Below are 27,543 nucleotides of genomic sequence, written 5' to 3'. Positions count from 1 at the left end.
TAAAGCTTTTCTAGCTAAAATAGCTAGAGACATATACCTGACATCAACTCTAATGATATCAAAAGATGGTATCACCAATAAAATAATTAGCATGTTATAGAATAATAATAATGCTATAAAATTATGATCTGTTACCTGTTGCGCTAAAGCTTCTAACCAAAAAGTTGAAGCTGCAGCAACATCCGCTAAAAATATAGCAGGTCTAAGAAGATTACCTGAACATAAGTAAGCTTTTCTTAGAAAAGATTCAATTTTCCTATCTAAAGGATCCTGAAATGAAGTACTATCTGCCATAGGAATAGTAGTACATTAGCAGGAGTAGAGACAGCCCCATAACCTTAGGGATTTTTGTCCCAAAAAACTCTAATCTGTCAGATGGCACAGGATATAATTTGCTTAAACGTCTAGAAGGAGTAAATAAATTACCCAAATTATTCCATTCCCTGGAAATTACTTCAGAAATAGCATCAGGGAGATAAAACACTTCTGGAATAACTACAGGAGATTTAAAAAACCTTATTAAAACGTTTACATTTAGTATCAAGAGGACCAGAATCCTCTATTTCTAATGCAAATAACACTTCTTTAAGTAAAGAACGAATAAATTCCATCTTGAACAAATACAAAGATTTATCAGCATCAACCTCTGAGACAGAAACCTCTGAACCAGAAGAACCATTATCAGTATCAGAATGATGATGTTCATTTAAAAATTCATCTGAAAAACATAATTTATGCTTACCTGATAAATTCCTTTCTTCTGTTGTGTGATCAGTCCACGGGTCATCATTACTTCTGGGATATAACTCCTCCCCAACAGGAAATGCAAGAGGATTCACCCAGCAGAGCTGCATATAGCTCCTCCCCTCTACGTCAGTCCCAGTCATTCGACCAAGAATCAACGAGAAAGGAGTAACCAAGGGTGAAGTGGTGACTGGAGTATAATTTAAAAGATATTTACCTGCCTTAAAACAGGGCGGGCCGTGGACTGATCACACAACAGAAGAAAGGAATTTATCAGGTAAGCATAAATTATGTTTTCTTCTGTTATGTGTGATCAGTCCACGGGTCATCATTACTTCTGGGATACCAATACCAAAGCAAAAGTACACGGATGACGGGAGGGATAGGCAGGCTCTTTATACAGAAGGAACCACTGCCTGAAGAACCTTTCTCCCAAAAATAGCCTCCGAAGAAGCAAAAGTATCAAATTTGTAAAATTTGGAAAAAGTATGAAGCGAAGACCAAGTTGCAGCCTTGCAAATCTGTTCAACAGAGGCCTCATTCTTAAAGGCCCAAGTGGAAGCCACAGCTCTAGTGGAGTGAGCTGTAATTCTTTCAGGAGGCTGCTGTCCAGCAGTCTCATAGGCTAAACGTATTATACTACGAAGCCAAAAAGAGAGAGAGGTAGCAGAAGCTTTTTGACCTCTCCTCTGTCCAGAGTAAACGACAAACAAGGAAGAAGTTTGGCGAAAATCTTTAGTTGCCTGCAAGTAGAACTTGAGGGCACGAACTACATCCAGATTGTGTAAAAGACGTTCCTTCTTTGAAGAAGGATTTGGACACAAGGATGGGACAACAATCTCTTGATTGATGTTCCTGTTAGTGACTACCTTAGGTAAGAACCCAGGTTTAGTACGCAGAACTACCTTGTCTGAGTGAAAAATCAGATAAGGGGAATCACAATGTAAGGCTGATAACTCAGAGACTCTTCGAGCCGAGGAAATAGCCATTAAAAACAGAACTTTCCAAGATAACATTTTTATATCAATGGAATGAAGGGGTTCAAACGGAACACCCTGTAAAACGTTAAGAACTAAGTTTAAACTCCATGGTGGAGCAACAGCTTTAAACACAGGCTTGATCCTAGCTAAAGCCTGACAAAAGGACTGGACGTCTGGATTTTCTGACAGACGTCTGTGTAACAAGATGGACAGAGCTGAAATCTGTCCCTTTAATGAACTAGCTGATAAACCCTTTTCTAAACCTTCTTGTAGAAAAGACAATATCCTAGCGATCCTAACCTTACTCCAGGAGTAACCTTTGGATTCGCACCAGTATAGGTATTTCCGCCATATTTTATGGTAAATCCTTCTGGTAACAGGCTTCCTAGCCTGAATCAGGGTATCAATAACCGACTCAGAAAAACCACGTTTTGATAAAATCAAGCGTTCAATTTCCAAGCAGTCAGCTTCAGAGAAGTTAGATTTTGATGTTTGAATGGACCCTGTATCAGAAGGTCCTGTCTTAGAGGTAGAGACCAAGGCGGACAGGATGACATGTCCACTAGATCTGCATACCAAGTCCTGCGTGGCCAAGCAGGTGCTATTAGAATTACTGATGCTCTCTCCTGTTTGATTTTGGCAATCAATCGAGGAAGCAGCGGGAAGGGTGGAAACACATAAGCCATCCTGAATTTCCAAGGTGCTGTCAAAGCATCTATCAGAACTGCTCCCGGATCCCTGGATCTGGACCCGTAGCGAGGAAGTTTGGCGTTCTGGCGAGACGCCATGAGATCTATCTCTGGTTTGCCCCAACGTCGAAGTATTTGGGCAAAGACCTCCGGATGAAGTTCCCACTCCCCCGGATGAAAAGTCTGGCGACTCAAGAAATCCGCCTCCCAGTTCTCCACTCCCGGGATGTGGATTGCTGACAGGTGGCAAGAGTGAGACTCTGCCCAGCGAATTATCTTTGATACTTCCATCATTGCTAGGGAGCTTCTTGTCCCTCCCTGATGGTTGATGTAAGCTACAGTCGTGATGTTGTCCGACTGAAACCTGATGAACCCCCGAGTTGTTAACTGGGGCCAAGCCAGAAGGGCATTGAGAACTGCTCTCAATTCCAGATGTTTATTGGTAGGAGACTCTCCTCCTGATTCCATAGTCCCTGAGCCTTCAGAGAATTCCAGACAGCGCCCCAACCTAGTAGGCTGGCGTCTGTTGTTACAATTGTCCAGTCTGGCCTGCTGAATGGCATCCCCCTGGACAGGTGTGGCCGATAAAGCCACCATAGAAGAGAATTTCTGGTCTCTTGATTCAGATTCAGAGTAGGGGACAAATCTGAGTAATCCCCATTCCACTGACTTAGCATGCATAATTGCAGCGGTCTGAGGTGTAGGCGTGCAAAAGGTACTATGTCCATTGCCGCTACCATTAAGCCGATCACCTCCATGCATTGAGCTACTGACGGGTGTTGAATGGAATGAAGGACGCGGCATGCATTTTGAAGTCTTGTTAACCTGTCTTCTGTCAGGTAAATCTTCATTTCTACAGAATCTATAAGAGTCCCCAAGAATGGAACTCTTGTGAGAGGAAAGAGAGAACTCTTCTTTTCGTTCACTTTCCATCCATGCGACCTTAGAAATGCCAGAACTAACTCTGTATGAGACTTGGCAGTTTGAAAGCTTGAAGCTTGTATTAGAATGTCGTCTAGGTACGGAGCTACCGAAATCCCTCGCGGTCTTAGTACCGCTAGAAGGGCACCCAGAACCTTTGTGAAGATTCTTGGAGCCGTAGCCAATCCGAATGGAAGAGCTACAAACTGGTAGTGCCTGTCTAAGAAGGCAAACCTTAGATACCGGTGATGATCTTTGTGGATCGGTATGTGAAGGTAAGCATCCTTTAAATCCACTGTGGTCATGTACTGACCCTCTTGGATCATGGGTAAGATTGTCCGAATAGTTTCCATTTTGAACGATGGAACTCTTAGGAATTTGTTTAGAGTCCTTAAAATCTAAGATTGGCCTGAAAGTTCCCTCTTTTTTGGGAACCACAAACAGGTTTGAGTAGAACCCTTGTCCTTGTTCCGACCACGGAACCGGATGGATCACTCCCATTGTTAACAGATCTTGTACGCAGCGTAGAAACGCTTCTTTCTTTATCTGGTTTGTTGACAACCTTGACAGATGAAATCTCCCTCTTGGGGGAGATAATTTGAAGTCTAGAAGGTATCCCTGAGATATGATCTCTAGTGCCCAGGGATCCTGAACATCTCTTGCCCAGGCCTGGGCGAAGAGAGAGAGTCTGCCCCCTACTAGATCCGGTCCCGGATCGGGGGCTCTCGGTTCATGCTGTCTTTGGGGCAGCAGCAGGTTTCCTGGCCTGCTTGCTTTTGTTCCAGGACTGGTTAGGCTTCCAGCCTTGCCTGTAACGAGCAACAGCTCCTTCCTGTTTTGGTGCAGTGGAGGTTGATGCTGCTCCTGTCTTGAAATTCCGAAAGGGACGAAAATTAGACTGTCTAGCCTTAGCTTTGGCCTTGTCTTGAGGTAGGGCGTGGCCCTTACCTCCCGTAATGTCAGCGATAATTTCTTTCAAACCGGGCCCGAATAAGGACTGCCCCTTGAAAGGTATATTAAGTAATTTGGACTTAGAGGTAACATCAGCTGACCAGGATTTTAGCCACAGTGCCCTGCGTGCCTGTATGGCGAATCCTGAGTTCTTAGCCGTAAGTTTGGTTAAATGTACTACGGCCTCCGAAATGAAAGAATTAGCTAGTTTAAGGACTCTAAGCCTGTCCGTAATGTCGTCTAGCGTAGAGGAACTAAGGTTCTCTTCAAGCGACTCAATCCAAAATGCTGCCGCAGCCGTAATCGGCGCGATACATGCAAGGGGTTGTAATATAAAACCTTGTTGAACAAACATTTTCTTAAGGTAACCCTCTAATTTTTTATCCATTGGATCTGAGAAAGCACAGCTATCCTCCACCGGGATAGTGGTACGCTTAGCTAAAGTAGAAACTGCTCCCTCCACCTTGGGGACCGTTTGCCATAAGTCCCGAGTGGTGGCGTCTATTGGAAACATCTTTCTAAATATTGGAGGGGGTGAGAACGGCACACCGGGTCTATCCCACTCCTTAGTAACAATTTCAGTTAGTCTCTTAGGTATAGGAAAAACGTCAGTACTCGCCGGTACCGCAAAGTATTTATCCAACCTACACAGTTTCTCTGGTATTGCAACGGTGTTACAATCGTTGAGAGCTGCTAAGACCTCCCCTAGTAGTACACGGAGGTTCTCCAATTTAAATTTAAAATTTGAAATATCTGAGTCCAATCTGTTTGGATCAGAACCGTCACCCACAGAATGAAGCTCTCCGTCCTCATGCTCTGCGAGCTGTGACGCAGTATCAGACATGGCCCTAGCATTGTCAGCGCACTCTGTTCTCACCCCAGAGTGATCACGCTTGCCTCTTAGTTCTGGTAATTTAGACAAAACTTCAGTCATAACAGTAGCCATATCTTGTAATGTTATCTGTAATGGCCGCCCAGATGTACTAGGCGCCAAAATATCACGCACCTCCCGGGCGGGAGATGCAGGTACTGTCGCGTGAGGCGAGTTAGTCGGCATAACTCTCCCCTCGCTGTTTGGTGAAATTTGTTCACATTGTACAGATTGACTTTTATTTAAAGTAGCATCAATACAGTTAGTACATAAATTTCTATTGGGCTCCACCTTGGCATTGGAACAAATGACACAGATATCTTCCTCTGAGTCAGACATGTTTAACACACTAGCAAAAAAACTTACAACTTGGTTATAATCTTTTTTAGCAAAAAAACGCACTGTGCCTCAAAGAGGTACTAACGATTAAATGACAGTTGAAATAATGAACTGAAAAACAGTTATAGCATCAAACTTTAAAACAACACAACTTTTAGCAAAGGTTTGTTCCCATTAGTAAAAAACAACACTAATTAAATTTGTACATAAGAAAACAAAACAACGTTTTTTATTCACAGTCACTATAAGAATTCTCACAGCTCTGCTGAGAGAATTTACCTCCCTTCAAAGAAGTTTGAAGACCCCTGAGATCTGTCAGAGATGAACCGGATCATGTAGGAAATATAAAAGTAGCTGACTGGAATTTTTTTGATGCGTAGCAAAGAGCGCCAAAAACGGCCCCTCCCTCTCCCACACAGCAGTGAAGAGAAACGAAACTGTCACAATTAAAGCAAAAAAACTGCCAAGTGGAAAATAATGCCCAAATATTTATTCACACAGTACCTCAGCAATGTAAACGATTCTACATTCCAGCAAAAACGTTTAACATGAGAATAGTTATTAAAAGGATTAGTGACCTTTAACACAGTAGTTCCGGTGAAATACCATCCCCAGAATACTGAAGTGTATACATACATGTCATTTTAACGGTATGGCAGGCTTTTCTCATCAATTCCATTCAGAAAATAAAAACTGCCACATACCTCAATGCAGATTCATCTGCCCGCTGTCCCCTGATCTGAAGCCTTTACCTCCCTCAGATGGTCGAGAACAGCAATATGATCTTAACGACTCCGGTTAAAATCATAGTAAAAAATCTCTGTCAGATTCTTCCTCAAACTCTGCCAGAGAAGTAATAACACGCTCCGGTGCTATTTTAAAATAACAAACTTTTGATTGAAGTCATAAAAACTAAGTATAATCACCATAGTCCTCTCACACATCCTATCTAGTCGTTGGGTGCAAGAGAATGACTGGGACTGACGTAGAGGGGAGGAGCTATATGCAGCTCTGCTGGGTGAATCCTCTTGCATTTCCTGTTGGGGAGGAGTTATATCCCAGAAGTAATGATGACCCGTGGACTGATCACACATAACAGAAGAAAAAAGAGAAGTTTTAAAAGACTTTTATGTATACTAGAAGGAGAAATAACAGACATAGCCTTCTTAATGGATTTAAAAAATAAAATCTCTTATGTTATCAGGAACACTCTGAAAATTAGATGTTGACGGACAGCAACAGGTAATGTAATAGTACTAAAGGAAATTTTATCTGCATTAATAAGTTTGACATGACATGCAATACAAATAACAGCTGGAGAAACAGATACCAAAAGTTTATAGCAGACTTAGCTTGGTAGCTCCAGCACTGTGCAGTGATTTTCCTGTAGTATCTTCTGACTCAGTTGCAACGTGGAACATCTTGCAATATGTAAAAGAAAAAAACAACATATAAAGCAAAATTGATCAAATTCCTTAAATGACAGTTTCAGGAATGGGAAAAAAATGCCAGTGAACAAGCTTCTAGCAACCAGAAGCAATAAATAATGAGACTTAAATAATGTGGAGACAAAAATGACGCCCATATTTTTTAGCGCCAAAAAAGACGCCCACATTATTTGGCGCCTAAAATGTTTTTGGCGCCAAAAATGACGCCACATCCGGAACGCCGACATCTTTGACGCAAAATAACGTCAAAAAATGACGCAACTTCCGGCGACACGTATGACGCCGGAAACGGAAAAGAATTTTTGCGCCAAAAAAGTCCGCGCCAAGAATGACGCAATAAAATGAAGCATTTTCAGCCCCCGCGAGCCTAACAGCCCACAGGGAAAAAGTCAAATTTTTGAGGTAAGAAAAAATATGATAATTCAATGCATAATCCCAAATATGAAACTGACTGTCTGGAAATAAGGAAAGTTGAACATTCTGAGTCAAGGCAAATAAATGTTTGAATACATATATTTAGAACTTTATAAATAAAGTGCCCAACCATAGCTTAGAGTGTCACAGAAAATAAGACTTACTTACCCCAGGACACTCATCTACATGTTTGTAGAAAGCCAAACCAGTACTGAAACGAAAATCAGTAGAGGAAATGGTGTATATAAGAGTATATCGTCGATCTGAAAAGGGAGGTAAGAGATGAATCTCTACGACCGATAACAGAGAACCTTATGAAATAGACCCCGTAGAAGGAGATCACTGCATTCAATAGGCAATACTCTCTTCACATCCCTCTGACATTCACTGCACGCTGAGAGGAAAACCGGGCTCCAACTTGCTGCGGAGCGCATATCAACGTAGAATCTAGCACAAACTTACTTCACCACCTCCCTTGGAGGCAAAGTTTGTAAAACTGATTTGTGGGTGTGGTGAGGGGTGTATTTATAGGCATTTTAAGGTTTGGGAAACTTTGCCCCTCCTGGTAGGAATGTATATCCCATACGTCACTAGCTCATGGACTCTTGTTAATTACATGAAAGAAATGAACTTTTACATAAAAAAATTCTGCAATACTTTAATGTATACATCTGCCGGTAACCAAATGTTATATAATTCTGCACTATGTGGACATCTGGCTCTCCAGATGTTTTAGAACTACATTTCTCATGATGCTTAAGTGTCTTTAAGCTGCCTAAGCATCATGAGAAAAGTGGTTCTAAAACATCTGGAGAGTCAAGGTTGCTGCCTAAGCATCATGGGAAATGTAGTTCTAAAATATCTGGAGAGCCAAGGTTGCTAACCCCTGCCCTAAGGATTCCACAGTTAACTTAAAGGGCCATGAAACCCAAACGTTGAAACACTTAAGTGATGCAGCATAGCTGTAAAAAGCGGACTAGAAATTATCACCTGAACATCTCTATGTAAAAAAGAAAGATATTTTACCTCAAAAAAGCCACATCTCAATTGTAAAGGACTTCTAAGCAGCAAATCAGTATGTCTGACCCAGGACAGCTAAGGGAGTGAGTTTAAGGAAGTTTACTATGAAATCACATGAGAGTTAAGGCAAATCTCATTAGGTCACAGTAAAAGAGCTCATGACCTCAGCACTGTTGATGCTGATTGGCTGCTGTTCATTTCTTCATATATTTTTTTTTTACCTGCAGCAGGGCTGCAGCCGAGTATAACTTTTTACACAGAAGTTACTCTGCTGAGCTGAGGAAGTTGTGAGGTAAAATATCTTCCTTTTTTACATAGAGATGCTCAGGTGATATTTTCCTGTCAGCTTTTTACAGTTATACTGCATCAGTTTCAAGTGATTTAGCATATGAGTATTATGTCCCTTTAAAGAACTATCCTTACATGAACTCTTATTGCGCTAATGGCTTGTATTCATCTATGTGTGCACGAAGTTGACTTATTTACGCTCAATTAGGTTTCCTGTATGGTATATAGCATAGATCCCTAAACTACAAGGAGCAGATAATACCCTCTTGTTGTTTCTGGTGGGGTCTGTGGTTACCGTTGGGTGTTGCTAGTCTGGCATACTTGATAGAAATCTGAGTCTATAATTTGCCAGTATGGGACATAGTGACTGCATACGTTTTTATCTATAGTTAAGATATAATACATGAGTAATGTTCTATTTTTGATTACTTTCTATTGCATATATCATGTTGTGGCGGTGTCTGTACTTGCCATGCATGTTTTTGTAATTAATAAAGCAATATAAAATTTGATAAATTGAAAAAGAGTGCCGATTTCCCTTGTGTTTTAGCAAATATTAGTGTGCTCTTCTTTCTCTTTTTGTATTAATATGCATCAAGGATCAATAGAGTCAAGTAGATTTAAAGAGATAGAAAAGTCTGCAATAAACTTGCATAAATCTGATAGAGCATGTAATTTTAAAGGACCAGTAAATACAGTAGATTTGCATAATCAACAAATGCATTATAAAAAGACAATGCAACTTCAAATGAGTAAAAAAAAAATTCAGACAAATTTCAAAGTTCTGCCTATTTCCACTCCCCATGTACCATGTGACAGCCATCAGCCAATCACAAATGAAAATGCATATATTCTGTGAATTCTTGCACATGTTCAGTAGGAGCTGCCCACTCAAAAAGTTTAAATATAAAAAGACTATGCACATTTTGTTAAATGGTAGTAATTTGTAAAGTTGTTTAAAATGGCATGCTCTTTCTGAATCATGAAAGTTTAATTTTGACTTGTGTGTCCCTTTAAGATACTTTTAAATTCACTTCTATTTTCCAATGTACTTTTTTCTCTTGGTATCTGTTGATAAAGATTATGTACATATCCTACACCAGTGGGTGCTAAGTGCTGATTGGTGCCTGCACAAACTGCTATAGGCTCACTAGATGTGTCCAGCTAGCTCTCAGTAGTGCACCTCTCTTCCCGAGTAAGGGATTATGGGAAAGTAGGACGGATTAAAAACTCTACTGTGTAGGGTGTTTTATCTCTGGAGTTTAATCCCACATGTGATGGCTTGTGGAGTCTTATTTTATGAAATAAAAGCATACAAATGTTATCAGTAGGCAAAACAGGTTAATGTAGTTGCAAAATTACTAGGCAGATTTAAAAAAAAAAAAAAAAAAAAAGGTTTGAATAATTTGCTGTGATAAGATGAAGGACTGATCATTATGCGGAGAAAAAACAAACAAAACAAAAAATGGTTTCCATTACGAAGACCAACCTGGATACTGTCGTATGGTTGACACAGAGCTTGTTATTGGAGTATATGTGTGCGCTGCCAAAGGATATGCAGATGGAGGATACGTAGGTAGAAAGTACTGCAACTGCACTGGAACAGGCTGCCTGTTAGACACACAAAAAAACACATGAGTTGACAATGGTAAGAATGAATCTGGGGCTGGCTTCTCATCCAAACAATTGTTCAGTTATGGAATACTCAAATGGACATCATTCAAACAATTGCTAAACAATTTATAATGCGTCAGGGTAAGTTATTAGATAATTGTTTAGGTTTTTTTTGTGCACCAGAAGCTAAATCCCTACAAAATACGAATACAAATTTAAAGTGTAATTTCATCGACTGCATACATTTCTTTAAAAAGGGGCAGCAAGCACCTATAGATTTTTATATAAAATGTTTAGTTATGCATAATCAAACATCTTTACAATATACTTATTTTACCTTATTTTCATGTTCTGAAAATTAAGAAAATTCTAATTCTCAGAACTGAAACTGCACCCCGCTGACTTATCAAGGCCGTCTGTCCCTCATTGGCTTTATCGGATAACAACTGCAAAACAATGCATTCTATACCAACATAGCCGGGGCCTTGTTGTCTGTGGACTAAAGCCCAGATTGGCTTCTCTAAATAAGGCGAATGGCAGGTGGCATACGGCTATTGATAAATAATTGCAGTAAAAAGGATGGTTATGTGTCAAGCCCAAACAACCTCTGAGGAGTCAACCCTGTGGATCATGACTCCCATGAAGGTACCCGGCCAAGACAAGGACCGCTATCTGCCCCCAAACAGGAGAACAGAATCTCATGAAAATCCAAAGGATCATTCCACTTTGCAGAACATAGAACAACCCATGGTTGTCGTACAATAGCAACGCCAGGGAGATGAACTCCCTAGAACACAAGGACCGAAGAAAAAAAAGAGATCCATACACAGGGAAACATGTCCCAAAAAGGACTCGAGGAACACCCTCATATCCCTGACCCTGTACCATACCCAAAAGTACTCCAAGAAAATCATGAGTTCCTCCGTTGCCTCTTATAAATCTAGATCTGCAAGATAGACAGCAGAAATAGGATAACTATCCAGGCAGCTAGTAAAGAATTCTCAAAAAAACACCAACCGCTGAACAGGAACTCAATAACCAGTTTCCAGGTAGAAAGCTGACTCACCGTTGCTAAACCCAAACATTGAAGGCGTTTCAAAGCTTGCCAACACCCAGTCAAAGTGCAATTAGCTGTAGCTGGTTACACCCTCAAAGTGCAAAAGCTGTAGCTGGATTCAAATGCAAACCTTCCAAGGGCCCACAGCCCTCTGATATCGGCCGCAAGGAACGCCCCCTCCCAGCACCGAACACCAGTGGAAAAGAGGTGGACATCCAAGACCTCCCACAAAGGAGAGAACCGACCCCCAGCCTTCTCTCTAGGATAATGGTCCTAACCCAAAGGCTAGTCAAGACCAAAGACAAGAGTCCCAGACTTCCGGAAGAAAAAAGAAGGGTCAATGAAGGAACAAAGCCCCCGGTTAGACCACTGACCATTACAACAAACAGTATGCTACCATGAGTCAGGATAGACATTGTGCTCGGGTGCGTAACACCCTACACGGCTGTCTTTTAAAAAACAAGGAACACTTCGCAGGGGAAAAAGGTCCTCAGACCCTCAGCATCCATATATCAGAATCCAACATATAACAGGAGCCCCATAAGGATCAAACCCTCAGCCTCCCGCTGCAGGAACGGAGGAATCAATCACTACATCGCAACTCCCCTTCCAGGATTCTGAAACACAAGAAGGGAAAAACCCTTACAAGGCAAGACACCAAGGACCCACAGGTCGCTCCAAACACTAAGGTAACTCCGAAAACCGGAGAACCCTACCCCCTCTCTAGAAAAGGAAGGATGAAGCAACAGAAAACCACCCTACCATAGAGGTGAGACCCCTCGGCCATATCACCAACCCAGGTAAAGATACCTGGAGTCTACAGGAACCACATAAATGCGCCAGAAGACCAGTAGGGGACTGTCAGAGGGACCTAAAGCCTAAGCCACAAACAGATAGGCATCTCTCACAGAGCCCCAACCTCTATGCAGAGAGGCCCGCGGGACCACAAACATCTAGAGTGAGAACGAACCGTCCCCACCCATCCAAGGAGAGACACGGACCCAGGTCAGGGTCCTCGAAAAAGTAATCAAACGAAGATCCAACTTCTAGAGGAACCCTAAGCTGCCTCCTACAAGGAGGAACGCACCTCTAAAGTCCGTAGACTTCGCGATCTAGCAATAGCCTCAAACCCAAGAGTCACAAGGACTTCCTTAATGGTCTAAGATTCAGCCCCAGGGCACTTGGATCGCAAAGAAATCTCATAGGCAAGCGTTAATGCATGCTACACACACAGGCAAGGTAGCAACCAACACCCAAAGGTGAAAGAGAACCCTGTACCCTGCTCGCCATCTCAGAGAATCGTACTTAAGACACTGCCCACGAAGCCCATAATGGAGCATTGAGGATAAATGGTCAACTACCTGACCCAAGAAAGGCGGCCCTCCATAACCGACCTCGCCTCCTCACTGACAAGCCCCAAGGCTAGAGTTGCAACGAGGACGGAAGACACCCGAACGCCAAGACCATGGTCAAACCAAGGGTAATGGAAGAGACAACAGCAGGAGTTCCTGAATAATCTATCTTCCAAATATCTTCTTTAAGCAGGCAAAAGATGGAGCTTCACAGCTCCCCACAGAAGGCAGGGAACCCCTGCACACCAACTCTTAGAGTAACACAACTCTGAGCAGAGAAAGAACATGCCCGCGCATCTAGATCATATGATCCACCCAAGGCGGAAAGGAAGGAAACTCCGCCACCGCAATAAAATGCTTAATAGGCTAAAGAGTCAGCGTCCGGAAGAACCTCAAGTGAATATGCAAACCATTAATCACTCGGCACACCAGACCACATAGGTCACACACACACACATCTCCCAACTCCAAAGAATGGAATAACGGTTCTGAGTCCCCCGGGAACTGAGAACCAAGATGACGTCTTGAAAAACAGACCGTATGCCAGGCGAGAAGCCCGAACAACCAACTTAGATTGGTACTCATAACCCTCCGTTCGGAGGGGTTGTACTGAAACAACAGGCCTCATACATTAGTAGGTTTTGAGCCCAGAGACCATAGAATAGGCTAAGTGATATTAAAAATCCAACAGGATTAATCAGCACCACGGGGGTGACATGAACCCTGGTAACAGTCAAAAAAGCATCCGACCAGTACCTGGCTGATATAAGGATACTCTAGAACTGCCCAAGGTCCAAGAAAATTCGTCCCGAAGGATCGATAAATGAACTAGAAAAACATAATTTATGTAAGAACTTACCTGATAAATTCATTTCTTTCATATTAACAAGAGTCCATGAGCTAGTGACGTATGGGATATACATTCCTACCAGGAGGGGCAAAGTTTCCCAAACCTCAAAATGCCTATAAATACACCCCTCACCACACCCACAAATCAGTTTAACGAATAGCCAAGAAGTGGGGTGATAAGAAAAAGTGCGAAGCATATAAAATAAGGAATTGGAATAATTGTGCTTTATACAAAAAAATCATAACCACCACAAAAAAGGGTGGGCCTCATGGACTCTTGTTAATATGAAAGAAATGAATTTATCAGGTAAGTTCTTACATAAATTATGTTTTCTTTCATGTAATTAACAAGAGTCCATGAGCTAGTGACGTATGGGATAATGACTACCCAAGATGTGGATCTTTCCACACAAGAGTCACTAGAGAGGGAGGGATAAAATAAAGACAGCCAATTCCTGCTGAAAATAATCCACACCCAAAATAAAGTTTAACAAAAAACATAAGCAGAAGATTCAAACTGAAACCGCGGCCTGAAGAACTTTTCTACCAAAAACTGCTTCAGAAGAAGAAAATACATCAAAATGGTAGAATTTAGTAAAAGTATGCAAAGAAGACCAAGTTGCTGCTTTGCAGATCTGGTCAACCGAAGCTTCATTCCTAAACGCCCAGGAAGTAGATACTGACCTAGTAGAATGAGCTGTAATTCTTTGAGGCGGAGTTTTACCCGACTCAACATAGGCAAGATGAATTAAAGATTTCAACCAAGATGCCAAAGAAATTGCAGAAGCTTTCTGGCCTTTCCTAGAACCGGAAAAGATAACAAATAGACTAGAAGTCTTACGGAAAGATTTCGTAGCTTCAACATAATATTTCAAAGCTCTAACAACATCCAAAGAATGCAATGATTTCTCCTTAGAATTCTTAGGATTAGGACATAATGAAGGAACCACAATTTCTCTACTAATGTTGTTGGAATTCACAACTTTAGGTAAAAATTCAAAAGAAGTTCGCAACACCGCCTTATCCTGATGAAAAATCAGAAAAGGAGACTCACACGAAAGAGCAGATAATTCAGAAACTCTTCTAGCAGAAGAGATGGCCAAAAGGAACAAAACTTTCCAAGAAAGTAATTTAATGTCCAATAAATGCATAGGTTCAAACGGAGGAGCTTGAAGAGCTCCCAGAACCAAATTCAAACTCCAAGGAGGAGAAATTGACTTAATGACAGGTTTTATACGAACCAAAGCTTGTACAAAACAATGAATATCAGGAAGAATAGCAATCTTTCTGTGAAAAAGAACAGAAAGAGCAGAGATTTGTCCTTTCAAAGAACTTGCGGACAAACCCTTATCCAAACCATCCTGAAGAAATTGTAAAATTCTCGGTATTCTAAAAGAATGCCAAGAAAAATGATGAGAAAGACACCATGAAATATAAGTCTTCCAGACTCTATAATATATCTCTCGAGATACAGATTTACGAGCCTGTAACATAGTATTAATCACGGAGTCAGAGAAACCTCTATGACCAAGAATCAAGCGTTCAATCTCCATACCTTTAAATTTAAGGATTTCAGATCCGGATGGAAAAAAGGACCTTGTGACAGAAGGTCTGGTCTTAACGGAAGAGTCCATGGCTGGCAAGATGCCATCCGGACAAGATCCGCATACCAAAACCTGTGAGGCCATGCCGGAGCTATTAGCAGAACAAACGAGCATTCCCTCAGAATCTTGGAGATTACTCTTGGAAGAAGAACTAGAGGCGGAAAGATATAGGCAGGATGATACTTCCAAGGAAGTGATAATGCATCCACTGCCTCCGCCTGAGGATCCCGGGATCTGGACAGATACCTGGGAAGTTTCTTGTTTAGATGAGAGGCCATCAGATCTATCTCTGGGAGCCCCCACAATTGAATAATCTGAAGAAATACCTCTGGGTGAAGAGACCATTCGCCCGGATGCAACGTTTGGCGACTGAGATAATCCGCTTCCCAATTGTCTACACCTGGGATATGAACCGCAGAGATTAGACAGGAGCTGGATTCCGCCCAAACCAAAATTCGAGATACTTCTTTCATAGCCAGAGGACTGTGAGTCCCTCCTTGATGATTGATGTATGCCACAGTTGTGACATTGTCTGTCTGAAAACAAATGAACGATTCTCTCTTCAGAAGAGGCCAAAACTGAAGAGCTCTGAAAATTGCACGGAGTTCCAAAATATTGATCGGTAATCTCACCTCCTGAGATTCCCAAACTCCTTGTGCCGTCAGAGATCCCCACACAGCTCCCCAACCTGTGAGACTTGCATCTGTTGAAATTACAGTCCAGGTCGGAAGAACAAAAGAAGCCCCCTGAATTAAACGATGGTGATTTGTCCACCACGTTAGAGAGTGTCGAACAATCGGTTTTAAAGATATTAATTGAGATATCTTCGTGTAATCCCTGCACCATTGGTTCAGCATACAGAGCTGAAGAGGTCGCATGTGAAAACGAGCAAAGGGGATCGCGTCCGATGCAGCAGTCATAAGACCTAGAATTTCCATGCATAAGGCTACCGAAGGGAATGATTGTGACTGAAGGTTTCGACAAGCTGATATCAATTTTAGACGTCTCTTGTCAGTTAAAGACAGAGTCATGGACACTGAATCTATCTGGAAACCCAGAAAGGTTACCCTTGTTTGAGGAATCAAAGAACTTTTTGGTAAATTGATCCTCCAACCATGATCTTGAAGAAACAACACAAGTCGATTCGTATGAGACTCTGCTAAATGTAAAGACGGAGCAAGTACCAAGATATCGTCCAAATAAGGAAATACCACAATACCCTGTTCTCTGATTACAGACAGAAGGGCACCGAGAATCTTTGTGAAAATTCTTGGAGCTGTAGCAAGGCCAAACGGTAGAGCCACAAATTGGTAATGCTTGTCTAGAAAAGAGAATCTCAGGAACTGATAATGATCTGGATGAATCGGAATATGCAGATATGCATCCTGTAAATCTATTGTGGACATATAATTCCCTTGCTGAACAAAAGGCAATATAGTCCTTACAGTTACCATCTTGAACGTTGGTATCCTTACATAACGATTCAATAATTTTAGATCCAGAACTGGTCTGAAGGAATTCTCCTTCTTTGGTACAATGAAGAGATTTGAATAAAACCCCATCCCCTGTTCCGGAACTGGAACTGACATAATTACTCCAGCCAACTCTAGATCTGAAACACAATTCAGAAATGCTTGAGCTTTCACTGGATTTACTGGGACATGGGAAAGAAAAAATCTCTTTGCAGGAGGTCTCATCTTGAAACCAATTCTGTACCCTTCTGAAACAATGTTCTGAATCCAAAGATTGTGAACAGATTTGATCCAAATTTCTTTGAAAAAACGTAACCTGCCCCCTACCAGCTGAACTGGAATGAGGGCCGTACCTTCATGTGAACTTAGAAGCAGGCTTTGCCTTTCTAGCAGGCTTGGATTTATTCCAGACTGGAGATGGTTTCCAAACTGAAACTGCTCCTGAGGACGAAGGATCAGGCTTTTGTTCTTTGTTGAAACGAAAGGAACGAAAACGATTGTTAGCCCTGTTTTTACCTTTAGACTTTTTATCCTGTGGTAAAAAAGTTCCTTTCCCACCAGTAACAGTTGAAATAATAGAATCCAACTGAGAACCAAATAATTTGTTTCCCTGGAAAGAAATGGAAAGTAGAGTTGATTTAGAAGCCATATCAGCATTCCAAGTCTTAAGCCATAAAGCTCTTCTGGCTAAGATAGCCAGAGACATAAATCTAACATCAACTCTAATAATATCAAAAATGGCATCACAAATGAAATTATTAGCATGCTGGAGAAGAATAATAATATCATGAGAATCACGATTTGTTACTTGTTGCGCTAGAGTTTCCAACCAAAAAGTTGAAGCTGCAGCAACATCAGCCAATGATATAGCAGGTCTAAGAAGATTACCTGAACATAGATAAGCTTTTCTTAGAAAAGATTCAATTTTTCTATCTAAAGGATCCTTAAACGAGGTACCATCTGACGTAGGAATGGTAGTACGTTTAGCAAGGGTAGAAATAGCCCCATCAACTTTAGGGATTTTGTCCCAAAATTCTAACCTGTCAGGCGGAACAGGATATAATTGCTTAAAACGTTTAGAAGGAGTAAATGAATTACCCAATTTATCCCATTCCTTAGCAATTACTGCAGAAATAGCATTAGGAACAGGAAAGACTTCTGGAATAACCGCAGGAGCTTTAAAAACCTTATCTAAACGTATAGAATTAGTATCAAGAGGACTAGAATCCTCTATTTCTAAAGCAATTAGTACTTCTTTAAGTAAAGAGCGAATAAATTCCATCTTAAATAAATATGAAGATTTATCAGCATCAATCTCTGAGACAGAATCCTCTGAACCAGAAGAGTCCAAAGAATCAGAATGATGGTGTTCATTTAAAAATTCATCTGTAGAGAGAGAAGTTTTAAAAGACTTTTTACGTTTACTAGAAGGAGAAATAACAGACAAAGCCTTCTTTATGGATTCAGAAACAAAATCTCTTATGTTATCAGGAACATTCTGCACCTTAGATGTTGAGGGAACTGCAACAGGCAATGGTACATCACTAAAGGAAATATTATCTGCATTAACAAGTTTGTCATGACATTTAAAACAAACAACAGCTGGAGGAATAGCTACCAAAAGTTTACAGCAGATACACTTAGCTTTGGTAGATCCAGCAGGCAGAGGTTTTCCTGTAGTATCTTCTGGCTCAGATGCAACGTGAGACATCTTGCAATATGTAAGAGAAAAAACAACATATAAAGCAAAATAGATCAAATTCCTTATAAGACAGTTTCAGGAATGGGAAAAAAATGCCAAACATCAAGCTTCTAGCAACCAGAAGCAAATGAAAAATGAGACTGAAATAATGTGGAGACAAAAGCGACGCCCATATTATTTGGCGCCAAAAAAGACGCCCACATTATTTGGCGCCTAAATGCTTTTTGCGCCAAAAAATGACGCAACATCCGGAACGCCGACATTTTTGGCGCAAAATAACGTCAAAAATGACGCAACTTCCGGCGACACGTATGACGCCGGAAACGGAAATGAATTTTTGCGCCAAAAAAGTCAGCGCCAAGAATGACGCAATAAAATGAAGCATTTTCAGCCCCCGCGAGCCTAACAGCCCACAGGGAAAAAAGTCAAATTTTTGAGGTAAGAAAAAATATGATAATTAAAGCATAATCCCAAATATGAAACTGACTGTCTGGAAATAAGGAAAGTTGAACATTCTGAGTCAAGGCAAATAAATGTTTGAATACATATATTTAGAACTTTATAAATAAAGTGCCCAACCATAGCTTAGAGTGTCACAGAAAATAAGACTTACTTACCCCAGGACACTCATCTACATGTTTGTAGAAAGCCAAACCAGTACTGAAACGAGAATCAGTAGAGGAAATGGTAAATATAAGAGTATATCGTCGATCTGAAAAGGGAGGTAAGAGATGAATCTCTACGACCGATAACAGAGAACCTTATGAAATAGACCCCGTAGAAGGAGATCACTGCATTCAATAGGCAATACTCTCCTCACATCCCTCTGACATTCACTGCACGCTGAGAGGAAAACCGGGCTCCAACTTGCTGCGGAGCGCATATCAACGTAGAATCTAGCACAAACTTACTTCACCACCTCCCTTGGAGGCAAAGTTTGTAAAACTGATTTGTGGGTGTGGTGAGGGGTGTATTTATAGGCATTTTGAGGTTTGGGAAACTTTGCCCCTCCTGGTAGGAATGTATATCCCATACGTCACTAGCTCATGGACTCTTGTTAATTACATGAAAGAAAACATAATTCTATTAATCAACAAGTGCACAACTTCCGAGGAAGTGCCCATGCCACCTAAATGCAAGTATCGGTTCCAGATAAGAACGTTCATAAAAACTAAAATCTAACAGGCATGAGCTTAAGAAAAAACAAATTAAGCACATCCATCCGGATCAAAAAAATAAAATGAAGGCAGCATCCATCAGGTGAACACCCAAGGTAAATGAGGACGACAACGGGACCAGCCAATTAAAAGCCCCATTCACTCAAGCTCAGAACTGGAACCGAAAATCATAAAGAAAAAGAAAAAACGGTGACGTTAAGGAGATTGGCTTCATTCCCAAACGTCAGATCCATTTTGCCATCCAGCTTCTAAGGCCTCGGATCCCTCGACCCGCAAGGACTATGATCCTCCAACATTGCCAAAACATGTCTTAAAAGAACACGAAGGTGAGTCAGCCTATAACGGAAGGCAAAATCATCTCTCGCCGGATCAACTGAAGAGCCTGGCCCCAGAATAGGGGCCCCTAAAACCTCAGGGGCCAAAACTTCCCCAGAAGGCCGAACTGAATCGGGCGATCCCACGCTCAACGAGCCCTGGTTAACGGAACACGGACAGTATCTTAGAAATACTGCACTTGGGAGATATAAATGATTCAGCGCCATAGAAATGGCCATGCGGAACCGTGCCATAACCTCTGCAGGAAAAAAGCCACCCTCAGGAGGAGTAAAGGCCATAGGGACACCTGCTTGCGTAGCTGGGAAATTGACTGGGGCACTCGCTTCACGGGTCATGGAAACCTCGGAGGTGGATGGCTCAACACACTCTAAGCTCCCTGCTTCAGGAGAAGAGAGTACTCTTGAACGGCAATCGGAACATAACTGATGGGCATTGATTACCTGGGCCATTTCATATTCATCACAAGACACATCCATATCGGAGGCATCCGTGTTGCGCATAGCAGAATCCTCCATAATACTTGGGATTACAAAAATGACAAAACTAACTGGCACCCTTTAACACCTCCAATGGCTGGGGCACTCACCACCTCCTGTGAACCAGACAACCCACAAGCAAAACGCTTTTGGTCGCACACAGTCAGCATACAGAAGTGAAAAACAACGTAACCGCACCCGTCACAAAAAGGGCGCGCAGTCTTGAAGATTTCGTCATTAAAAGAAGGCTGTTATGTTCCGAAAAGGCCGTGAGCCTAAGCATAGCTACACATTTGCAGAACCATATAACAAACATGATTAAAAGTCCCCCCTGTTCAATAACCCCCCTCAGTAGATATTAACCCATGATTCCTTATTAAGATAAAAGGAGTCCCACTGGGACCCTACCTTCGTTAACATCACATTCACATATCAAAATAAAATGAAACGATCTTACCTGAATCTACGCAGTGGAACAGGAACACGGCCCTGTAAGTGTAACAGATAGTAGCCTCGCTTCTGACATGGACTTGAGTGAAAAAAGGTAGGCAGCGAAACTCGTCAACGCCGATTACCAAGGATCTGTTAATATGAGTCGGGATGGGTTCGCAGGAAAACTCTCCCTGCATCTTCGGACTCTAACTTTCATCCATGCTCTTACTGAGAGACTGACCGGATTACTTAAAACTCCAGTCCCATAGCAAAGAGTACTCTCTCTCAAACTTCTGACACTTCTCTGCCAACCTCCTGTGACAAAAGGCAAAGAATGACTGGGGGATGAGGGAAGTGGGGGAGGTATTTAAGCCTTTGGCTGGGGTGTCTTTGCCTCCTCCTGGTGGCCAGGTTCTGTATTCCCAAAAGTTCTTAGAATTAAGGCTCTTAAGCTAGCTATCTAGAATGTCATCTAATGGAGTCTCAACCTTAAGAGACTCTTCTAGAGCCTCAAACCAAAAAAGCTGCTGTAGTAGTTACTGAACAATGCAAGCCGTAGGTTGTAAAAGAAATCCCTGATTAACAAATAATTTCTTTAGTAGACCCTCTAATTTCTTATCCATAGGATCCTTGAAAGCACAACTATCCTCAATGGGTATAGTAGTACGCTTAGCTAGGGGAGATATAGCTCCCTCTACCTTAGGGACCGTTTGCCATGAGTCCCGAATGGTATCTGATATAGGAAACATTTTCTTAAAATTAGGAGAGGGAGAAAACGGTATACCTGGTCTATCCCATTCCTTACTAATAATTTCCGAAATTATCTTAGGAACCGGAAAAACATCAGTGTAAGTAGGAACTTCCAAATATTTATCCATTTTACACAATTTCTATGGAGGAATCACAATAGGATCACAATCATCCAGAGTCGGTAAAACCTCCCTAAGCAACAGGCGGAGGTGTTCAAGCTTAAATTTAAATGACATAGCATCCGAATCTGTCTGAGGCAAAACATTCCCTGAATCAGAAATTTCACCCTCAGACAGTAATTCCCTGATCCCCAACTCAGAGCACTGTGAGGGAACATCGGAAATAGCTAATAAAGCATCAGAGGATTCAGTATTTACATTAATACTTGACCTACTGCGTTTACCCTGCAACACTGGTAATTTAGACAATACCTCTGTAAGGGTAGTTGACATAACTGCAGCCATCTTTGCAGAGTAAAGGAATTAGACGCACTAGAAGTACTAGGCGTTGCTTGTGTGGGCATAAAAGGTTGTGACACTTGGGGAGAATTGGATGGCATATCCTGATTCTCTTCAGACTGAGAATCATCCCTAGGCACACTTTATTTAAAATATGCTTTTTACATTGTAAAGACCTTTCAGTACAAAAGTTACACAATGTTAGAGGGGGTTGCACAATAGCTTCTAAACACATAGAACAATGAGAAACCTCAATGCCAGACATGTTGAACAGACTAGTAATACAACAAAAGTCGTTTAAACACTTATTTATAGCATAAAATAAACATTAGAAAAAACGTGTACTGTGCCTTTAAGAAAAGAAAAAAAGTGAACAATTTTTCAAAAACGCACAAAAAACGTTAAATTATTCCCAAATTTAACTTAATATCGTTGGTTAATCCAAAAATTACTGCACCCAGAAGCAAGGGCAGAAATAAGGCTTTAGAAGTACTTACATCAACATGTAGTCAAAAGATAGATAAAAATACACTCTGCACCTTCGAATCAAGTTTCCAACCCTTCAGACCAGCTACACAGTCCAGGAGCCACTGAGTTACTGTTTGCTGCTGCGAAGCCCGAAGAAATTGTGCCAAAATAGGCTCCGCCCCTTAAGGTCAAAAGTCAGAGTAGGCCCAAACAACACCACATGGAAATGCAGTTTTGCACTAAAGTAAAAATACACACACACAATATAACCCTCAAGCATAAAACCAATAAGTTTTAAGTGCCAAAAATAAAAAACATAAAAAAAATCTTTTTTTATATTGTCTCCCATGTCACATAATGTCCAAATATCAACTAACGATAAATATAAAATAGGGACTCCAGTAACACCCCTCTTATTAAAATAGGTTTTACTGCTTACCCCATTCCCATACCGGGAAATAATGCCAGCCAGTTCTGATACACCAAGTCTCCTCAGAAAAAAGGCTGCACATACCTTAATGCTGCTTGTAGGATGAAACCGGTCTCATCACTGAAGATGTCTCATGGTTACCTTCAGAAGTCTTGTGGGAACCAGCGTGGATCTTAGTTACAAATGCTAAGATCATCAAACCTCAGGGCAGAAATCTTCTTCCATATCCCCCTGAGGAAAATAGTATGCACCGGTACCATTTAAAATAAAAAACTTCTTGATTGAAGAAACTAAAACTAACACCACTTCCTGTTAGCAGGAGGTTAATATCCCACAAGTAAGGATGAAATCTGTGGACTCGTCATATCTTTGTAATAGAAAATCACAATAGATTATAAAATAAAATAATGTATGTCCTCTTGGGGACAGTAGCATTTCTTCGGGAACTTTTGGAGGTCCTCTTGTTTGATATTATAAAGGTTTTTTTTTAAATTGCAGAATAATAAACAGATGTGACAAAATAATCCAAATGATACTAAGCTTTGTTTTATTAACAGCATATTAAAAAAAATGAATTAAGTCAGAATGGGGGGGGGGGGGTTTGAGTGGTGGCCATGCTTGGTTGCCGATATTGGGGCTCCAGTACAGATATACCGGCAATTGTATTATCTTGGGTATATTCCTGCAATCAGCTTTCTAGGATAAAATTTTAACTTCAGCTATTTGTGGAAAAGAGCGTGAGCTTATCTGTATTGTGTTCAGTAGCAAACAAAAGAATAAACACGGTTGGAGTCCAGACGTAGTAAGTACCAGGTTTTATTGATTGTAAGGAATACAATCAGCAGGAAACATCCCTAAACTTCCTCAGAGAATGTGTTCAGAAGCCCTGATATCCCAGAGCGTTGGAGATTATGACACTGACATCATGGTGAGGCCGCTGACATCTACCTTGGGCCCCCCTGGAATTTCCCTTTTAAGTAAAAATTGAATAATGCTTATTTCTTTCTTCATGCTATCCTGTAATGTAAGTTTGTTGTTTTTAGAGTGGCAATGTGTTTCCAGAGATATGGCACTGTGCTCAACCACCAGTTAAAGGGACAGTCTACTCCAGAATTTTTATTGTTTGAAAAGATAGATAATCCCTTTATAGATAATTCCTTTATTACCCATTCCCTAGTTTTGCATAACTTACAGTTATATAAATAGACTTTTTACCCCTGTGATTACCTTGTATCTAAGCCTCTGCAAACTACCCCCTTATTTCAGTTATTTTGACAGACATCCATTTTAGCCAATCAAAGCTGGCTCACTGGAACTCCACGTGCGTGAGCACAGTGTTATCTATATGACAAACGTGAACTAACACCCTATAGTGGTGAAAAACTGTCAAAATGCCCTGAGAGAAGAGGCAGCCTTCAAAGGCTTAGAAATTAGCATATGAACCTCTTAGGTTTAGCTTTCAACTAAGAATACCAAGAGAACAAAGCAAAATTGGTGATAAAAGTAAATTGGAAAATTGTTTAAAATTACATTCTCTATCTGAATCATGAAAGTTTATTTTGGACTAGACTGTCCTTTAGGGGTGTCATCAGTTGATTTTCGGAACGCAATATAGCATGGTGCAGATTGTGAGCAATTACCACAAGCCAGATACTTCTTCAAAGCCTAATACGTACCTGCACATTAAGCCACATGTGGCACGTAAGTCTGGAGTCTACTAATGGCCTGGTGGAGGGTTTGGAAATGAAATGTCTCCCTATCATTTTAGCAGCCATCGGGTTATTTATAGACTTCTCTGATTCTGAAGCCCTAGGTGCCCAATGCAAAAGATGTTCTCAACCAGAGCCACTGTCTTTGGATCACTAAATCGAACTATAAGATAAGGCTACATTTGTTTCTAATTCTGCACATTGGGACATTCAAAATGTAAGTATCACCAGCTCCTGCAGAAAGTGATGTGCAAGCTGTTAGAGCCACTGCCAACCAAGGCAGTCTCATATGCAAAAAGGATGATACTCTTCAGCCAAAAAGAAAGAGAGGAAGCCGTAGCTTTCTGACCCCTACGTTTCCCAGAAAAAAACAACAAATAATGAAGATGTTTGACGAAAATCCTTAGTCACCTGTAAGCAGAACTTCAGGGCACGGACTACATCCAGATTATGTAACCGACGCTCCTTCTTAGAAGAAGGGTTAGGACACAAGGAAGAAACAATAATTTCCTGATTAATATTTTTATTTGAAACAACTTTAGGAAGAAAACCAGGTTTGGTACGCAACACTACCTTATCTGCATGTAAAATAAGATAAGGGGAATCACATTGTAATGCCGAAAGCTCAGAAACTCTGCGAGCAGAAGAAATAGCAACCAAAAATAAAACTTTCCAAGATAACAACTTAATATCTATGGAATGCATAGGTTCAAACGGAACCCCTTGAAGAACATTAAGAACTAAATTCAAACTCCAAGGAGGATCAATTGGCCTTAATACAGGTCTGATTCTAGTCAGGGCCTGACAAAAAGATTGAACATCTGGAACATCTGCCAGACGCTTGTGTAGCAAAATGGACAAAGCAGAAATCTGTCCCTTTAAGGAACTTGCTGACAACCCTTTCTCCAATCCTTCTTGGAGAAAAGATAAAATCCTGGGAATCCTAACTCTACTCCATGAGTAGCCCTTGGATTCGCACCAATAAAGATATTTACGCCATATCTTATGGTAAATCTTTCTAGTAACAGGCTTGCGTGCCTGAATCAAGGTATCAATGACCGCATCAGAGAACCCCCGCTTAGATAAAATCAAGTGTTCAATCTCCAAGCAGTCAGCTGCAGAGAAATTAGATTCGGATGATGGAAGGGTCCCTGAATGAGAAGGTCCTGCATCAATGGAAGCTTCCACGGTGGCAGAGATGACATGTCAATCAGATCGGCATACCAAGTCCTGCGATGAGAATCACCAAAGCCCTCTCCTGTTTGACTCGAGCAATCACCCGGGGAAGGAGAGCAAATGGAGGGAACACATAAGCTAGGTTGAACGACCAAGGCGCTGCCAAGGCATCTATCAGTTCAGCCTGAGGATCCCTGGACCTGGATCCGTATCTCGGGAGCTTGGCATTCTCACGAGACGCCATGAGATCCAGCTCCGGCCTGCCCCATCTGACAATCAGGGTGGCAAAGACCTCCGGATGGAGTTCCCACTCCCCCGGATGAAACGTCTGTCTGCTCAAAAAATCCGCTTCCCAGTTGTCTACTCCTGGGATGTAGATTGCTGACAGATAACAAGAGTGAGCCTCCGCCCACCGAAATTATCTTGGATACTTCTGTCATCGCTAAGGAACTCCTTGTTCCTCCCTGATGATTGATGTAAGCCACAGTCGTGATGTTGTCCGACTGAAATCGGATGAACTTTGCCGAAGCCAACTGAGGCCAAGCCTGAAGAGCATTGAATATTGCCCTCAACTCTAGAATATTGATTGGAAGTAGAGACTCCGACCGAGTCCACACACCCTGAGCCTTCAGGGAATTCTAGAGTGCACCCCATCCTAGTAGACTGGCGTCCGTTGTCACTATCACCCATGAGGGTCTGCGGAAGCACGTCCCTTGGGACAGATGATCCTGCGACAACCACCAAAGAAGAGAGTCTCTTGTCTCCTGATCCAGATCTATCTGAGGAGACAAATTTGCATAATCTCCATTCCACTGTCTGAGCATGCTCAGTTGTAGAGGTCTGAGACGAAAACGAGCAATTGGAATGATGTCCATTGCCGCCACCATCAATCCAATTACCTCCATGCACTGAGCCACTGATGGCCGAGGATTGGACTGAAGGGCTCGGCATGTATTCAGAATTTTTAACATTCTGACTTCCGTCAAGAAGATTTTCATGGATATAGAGTCGATTATAGTTCCCAGGAAAGGAACCCTTGTCTGTGGAATTGGTGAACTCTTTTCTAGATTCACCTTCCACCCATGAGTCCTTAGAAAGGACAGAACCATGTCGGTATGAGACTTTGTCAGTTGATAAGACGAGGCCTGGATCAGAATATCGTCCATATAAGGCACCACTGCAATGCCCCGCGGTCTGAGAACCGCTAGCAGAGACCCTAGAACCTTCGTAAAGATCCTGGGTGCCGTGGCCAGCCCGAAAAGCCACAAACTGAAAATGTTTGTCCAGGAAGGCAAACCTTAGGAACTGGTGATGATGTTTGTGGATAGGAATATGAAGATATGCATCCTTTAAGTCCACGGTAGTCATATATTGACCCTCCTGGATCAATGGAAGAATTGTCCGAATAGTCTCCATCTTGAAGGATGGAACTCTGAGAAACTTGTTTATACTCTTGAGATCTAAAATGGGTCGGAACGTTCCCTATTTTTTGGGAACCACAAAAAGATTTGAGTAAAACCCTTGCCCCTGTTCCTGTATTGGAACGGGACAAATTACTCCCATAGTGGAGAGGTCTTTTACACAACGTAAGAACGCCTCTCTTTTTATCTGGTCTATAGGCAATTGTGAAAGAAGAAATTTTTGAACTCCAACTGATACCCTTGAGACACAATTTCCAGTGTCCAGGGATCCTGAACGTCTCTTATCCAAGCCTGAACAAAGAGAGAAAGTCTGCCCCTACTAGATCCGGTCCCGGATCGGGGGCCGCCCCTTCATGCTGTCTTGGGAGCAGCAGCAGGCTTCTTGGGTTGTTTA

The 27,543-nt window shown here is 41.6% G+C and overlaps 1 protein-coding gene across 6 annotated transcripts in view; it reads right to left on the bottom strand.

Moving 5' to 3' along the window:
• SAP130 (Sin3A associated protein 130) overlaps window positions 1–27,543 on the bottom strand; it is a 260,377-nt gene that overhangs the window by 155,998 nt on the left and 76,836 nt on the right. For all 6 annotated transcript variants that reach the window (XM_053709950.1, XM_053709947.1, XM_053709951.1 and 3 more), the window contains exon 13: window positions 10,155–10,276. In XM_053709950.1, the coding sequence (XP_053565925.1) occupies window positions 10,155–10,276 (122 nt within the window). The remainder of the gene's footprint in view (window positions 1–10,154; window positions 10,277–27,543) is intronic.

This window comes from Bombina bombina, chromosome 4 (assembly GCF_027579735.1).
Source record: "Bombina bombina isolate aBomBom1 chromosome 4, aBomBom1.pri, whole genome shotgun sequence".
In the NCBI taxonomy this organism is placed as follows: domain Eukaryota; kingdom Metazoa; phylum Chordata; class Amphibia; order Anura; family Bombinatoridae; genus Bombina; species Bombina bombina.
Note: the sequence above shows the minus strand (reverse complement) of the source record. Positions and strands in the feature narration are given on the sequence as shown.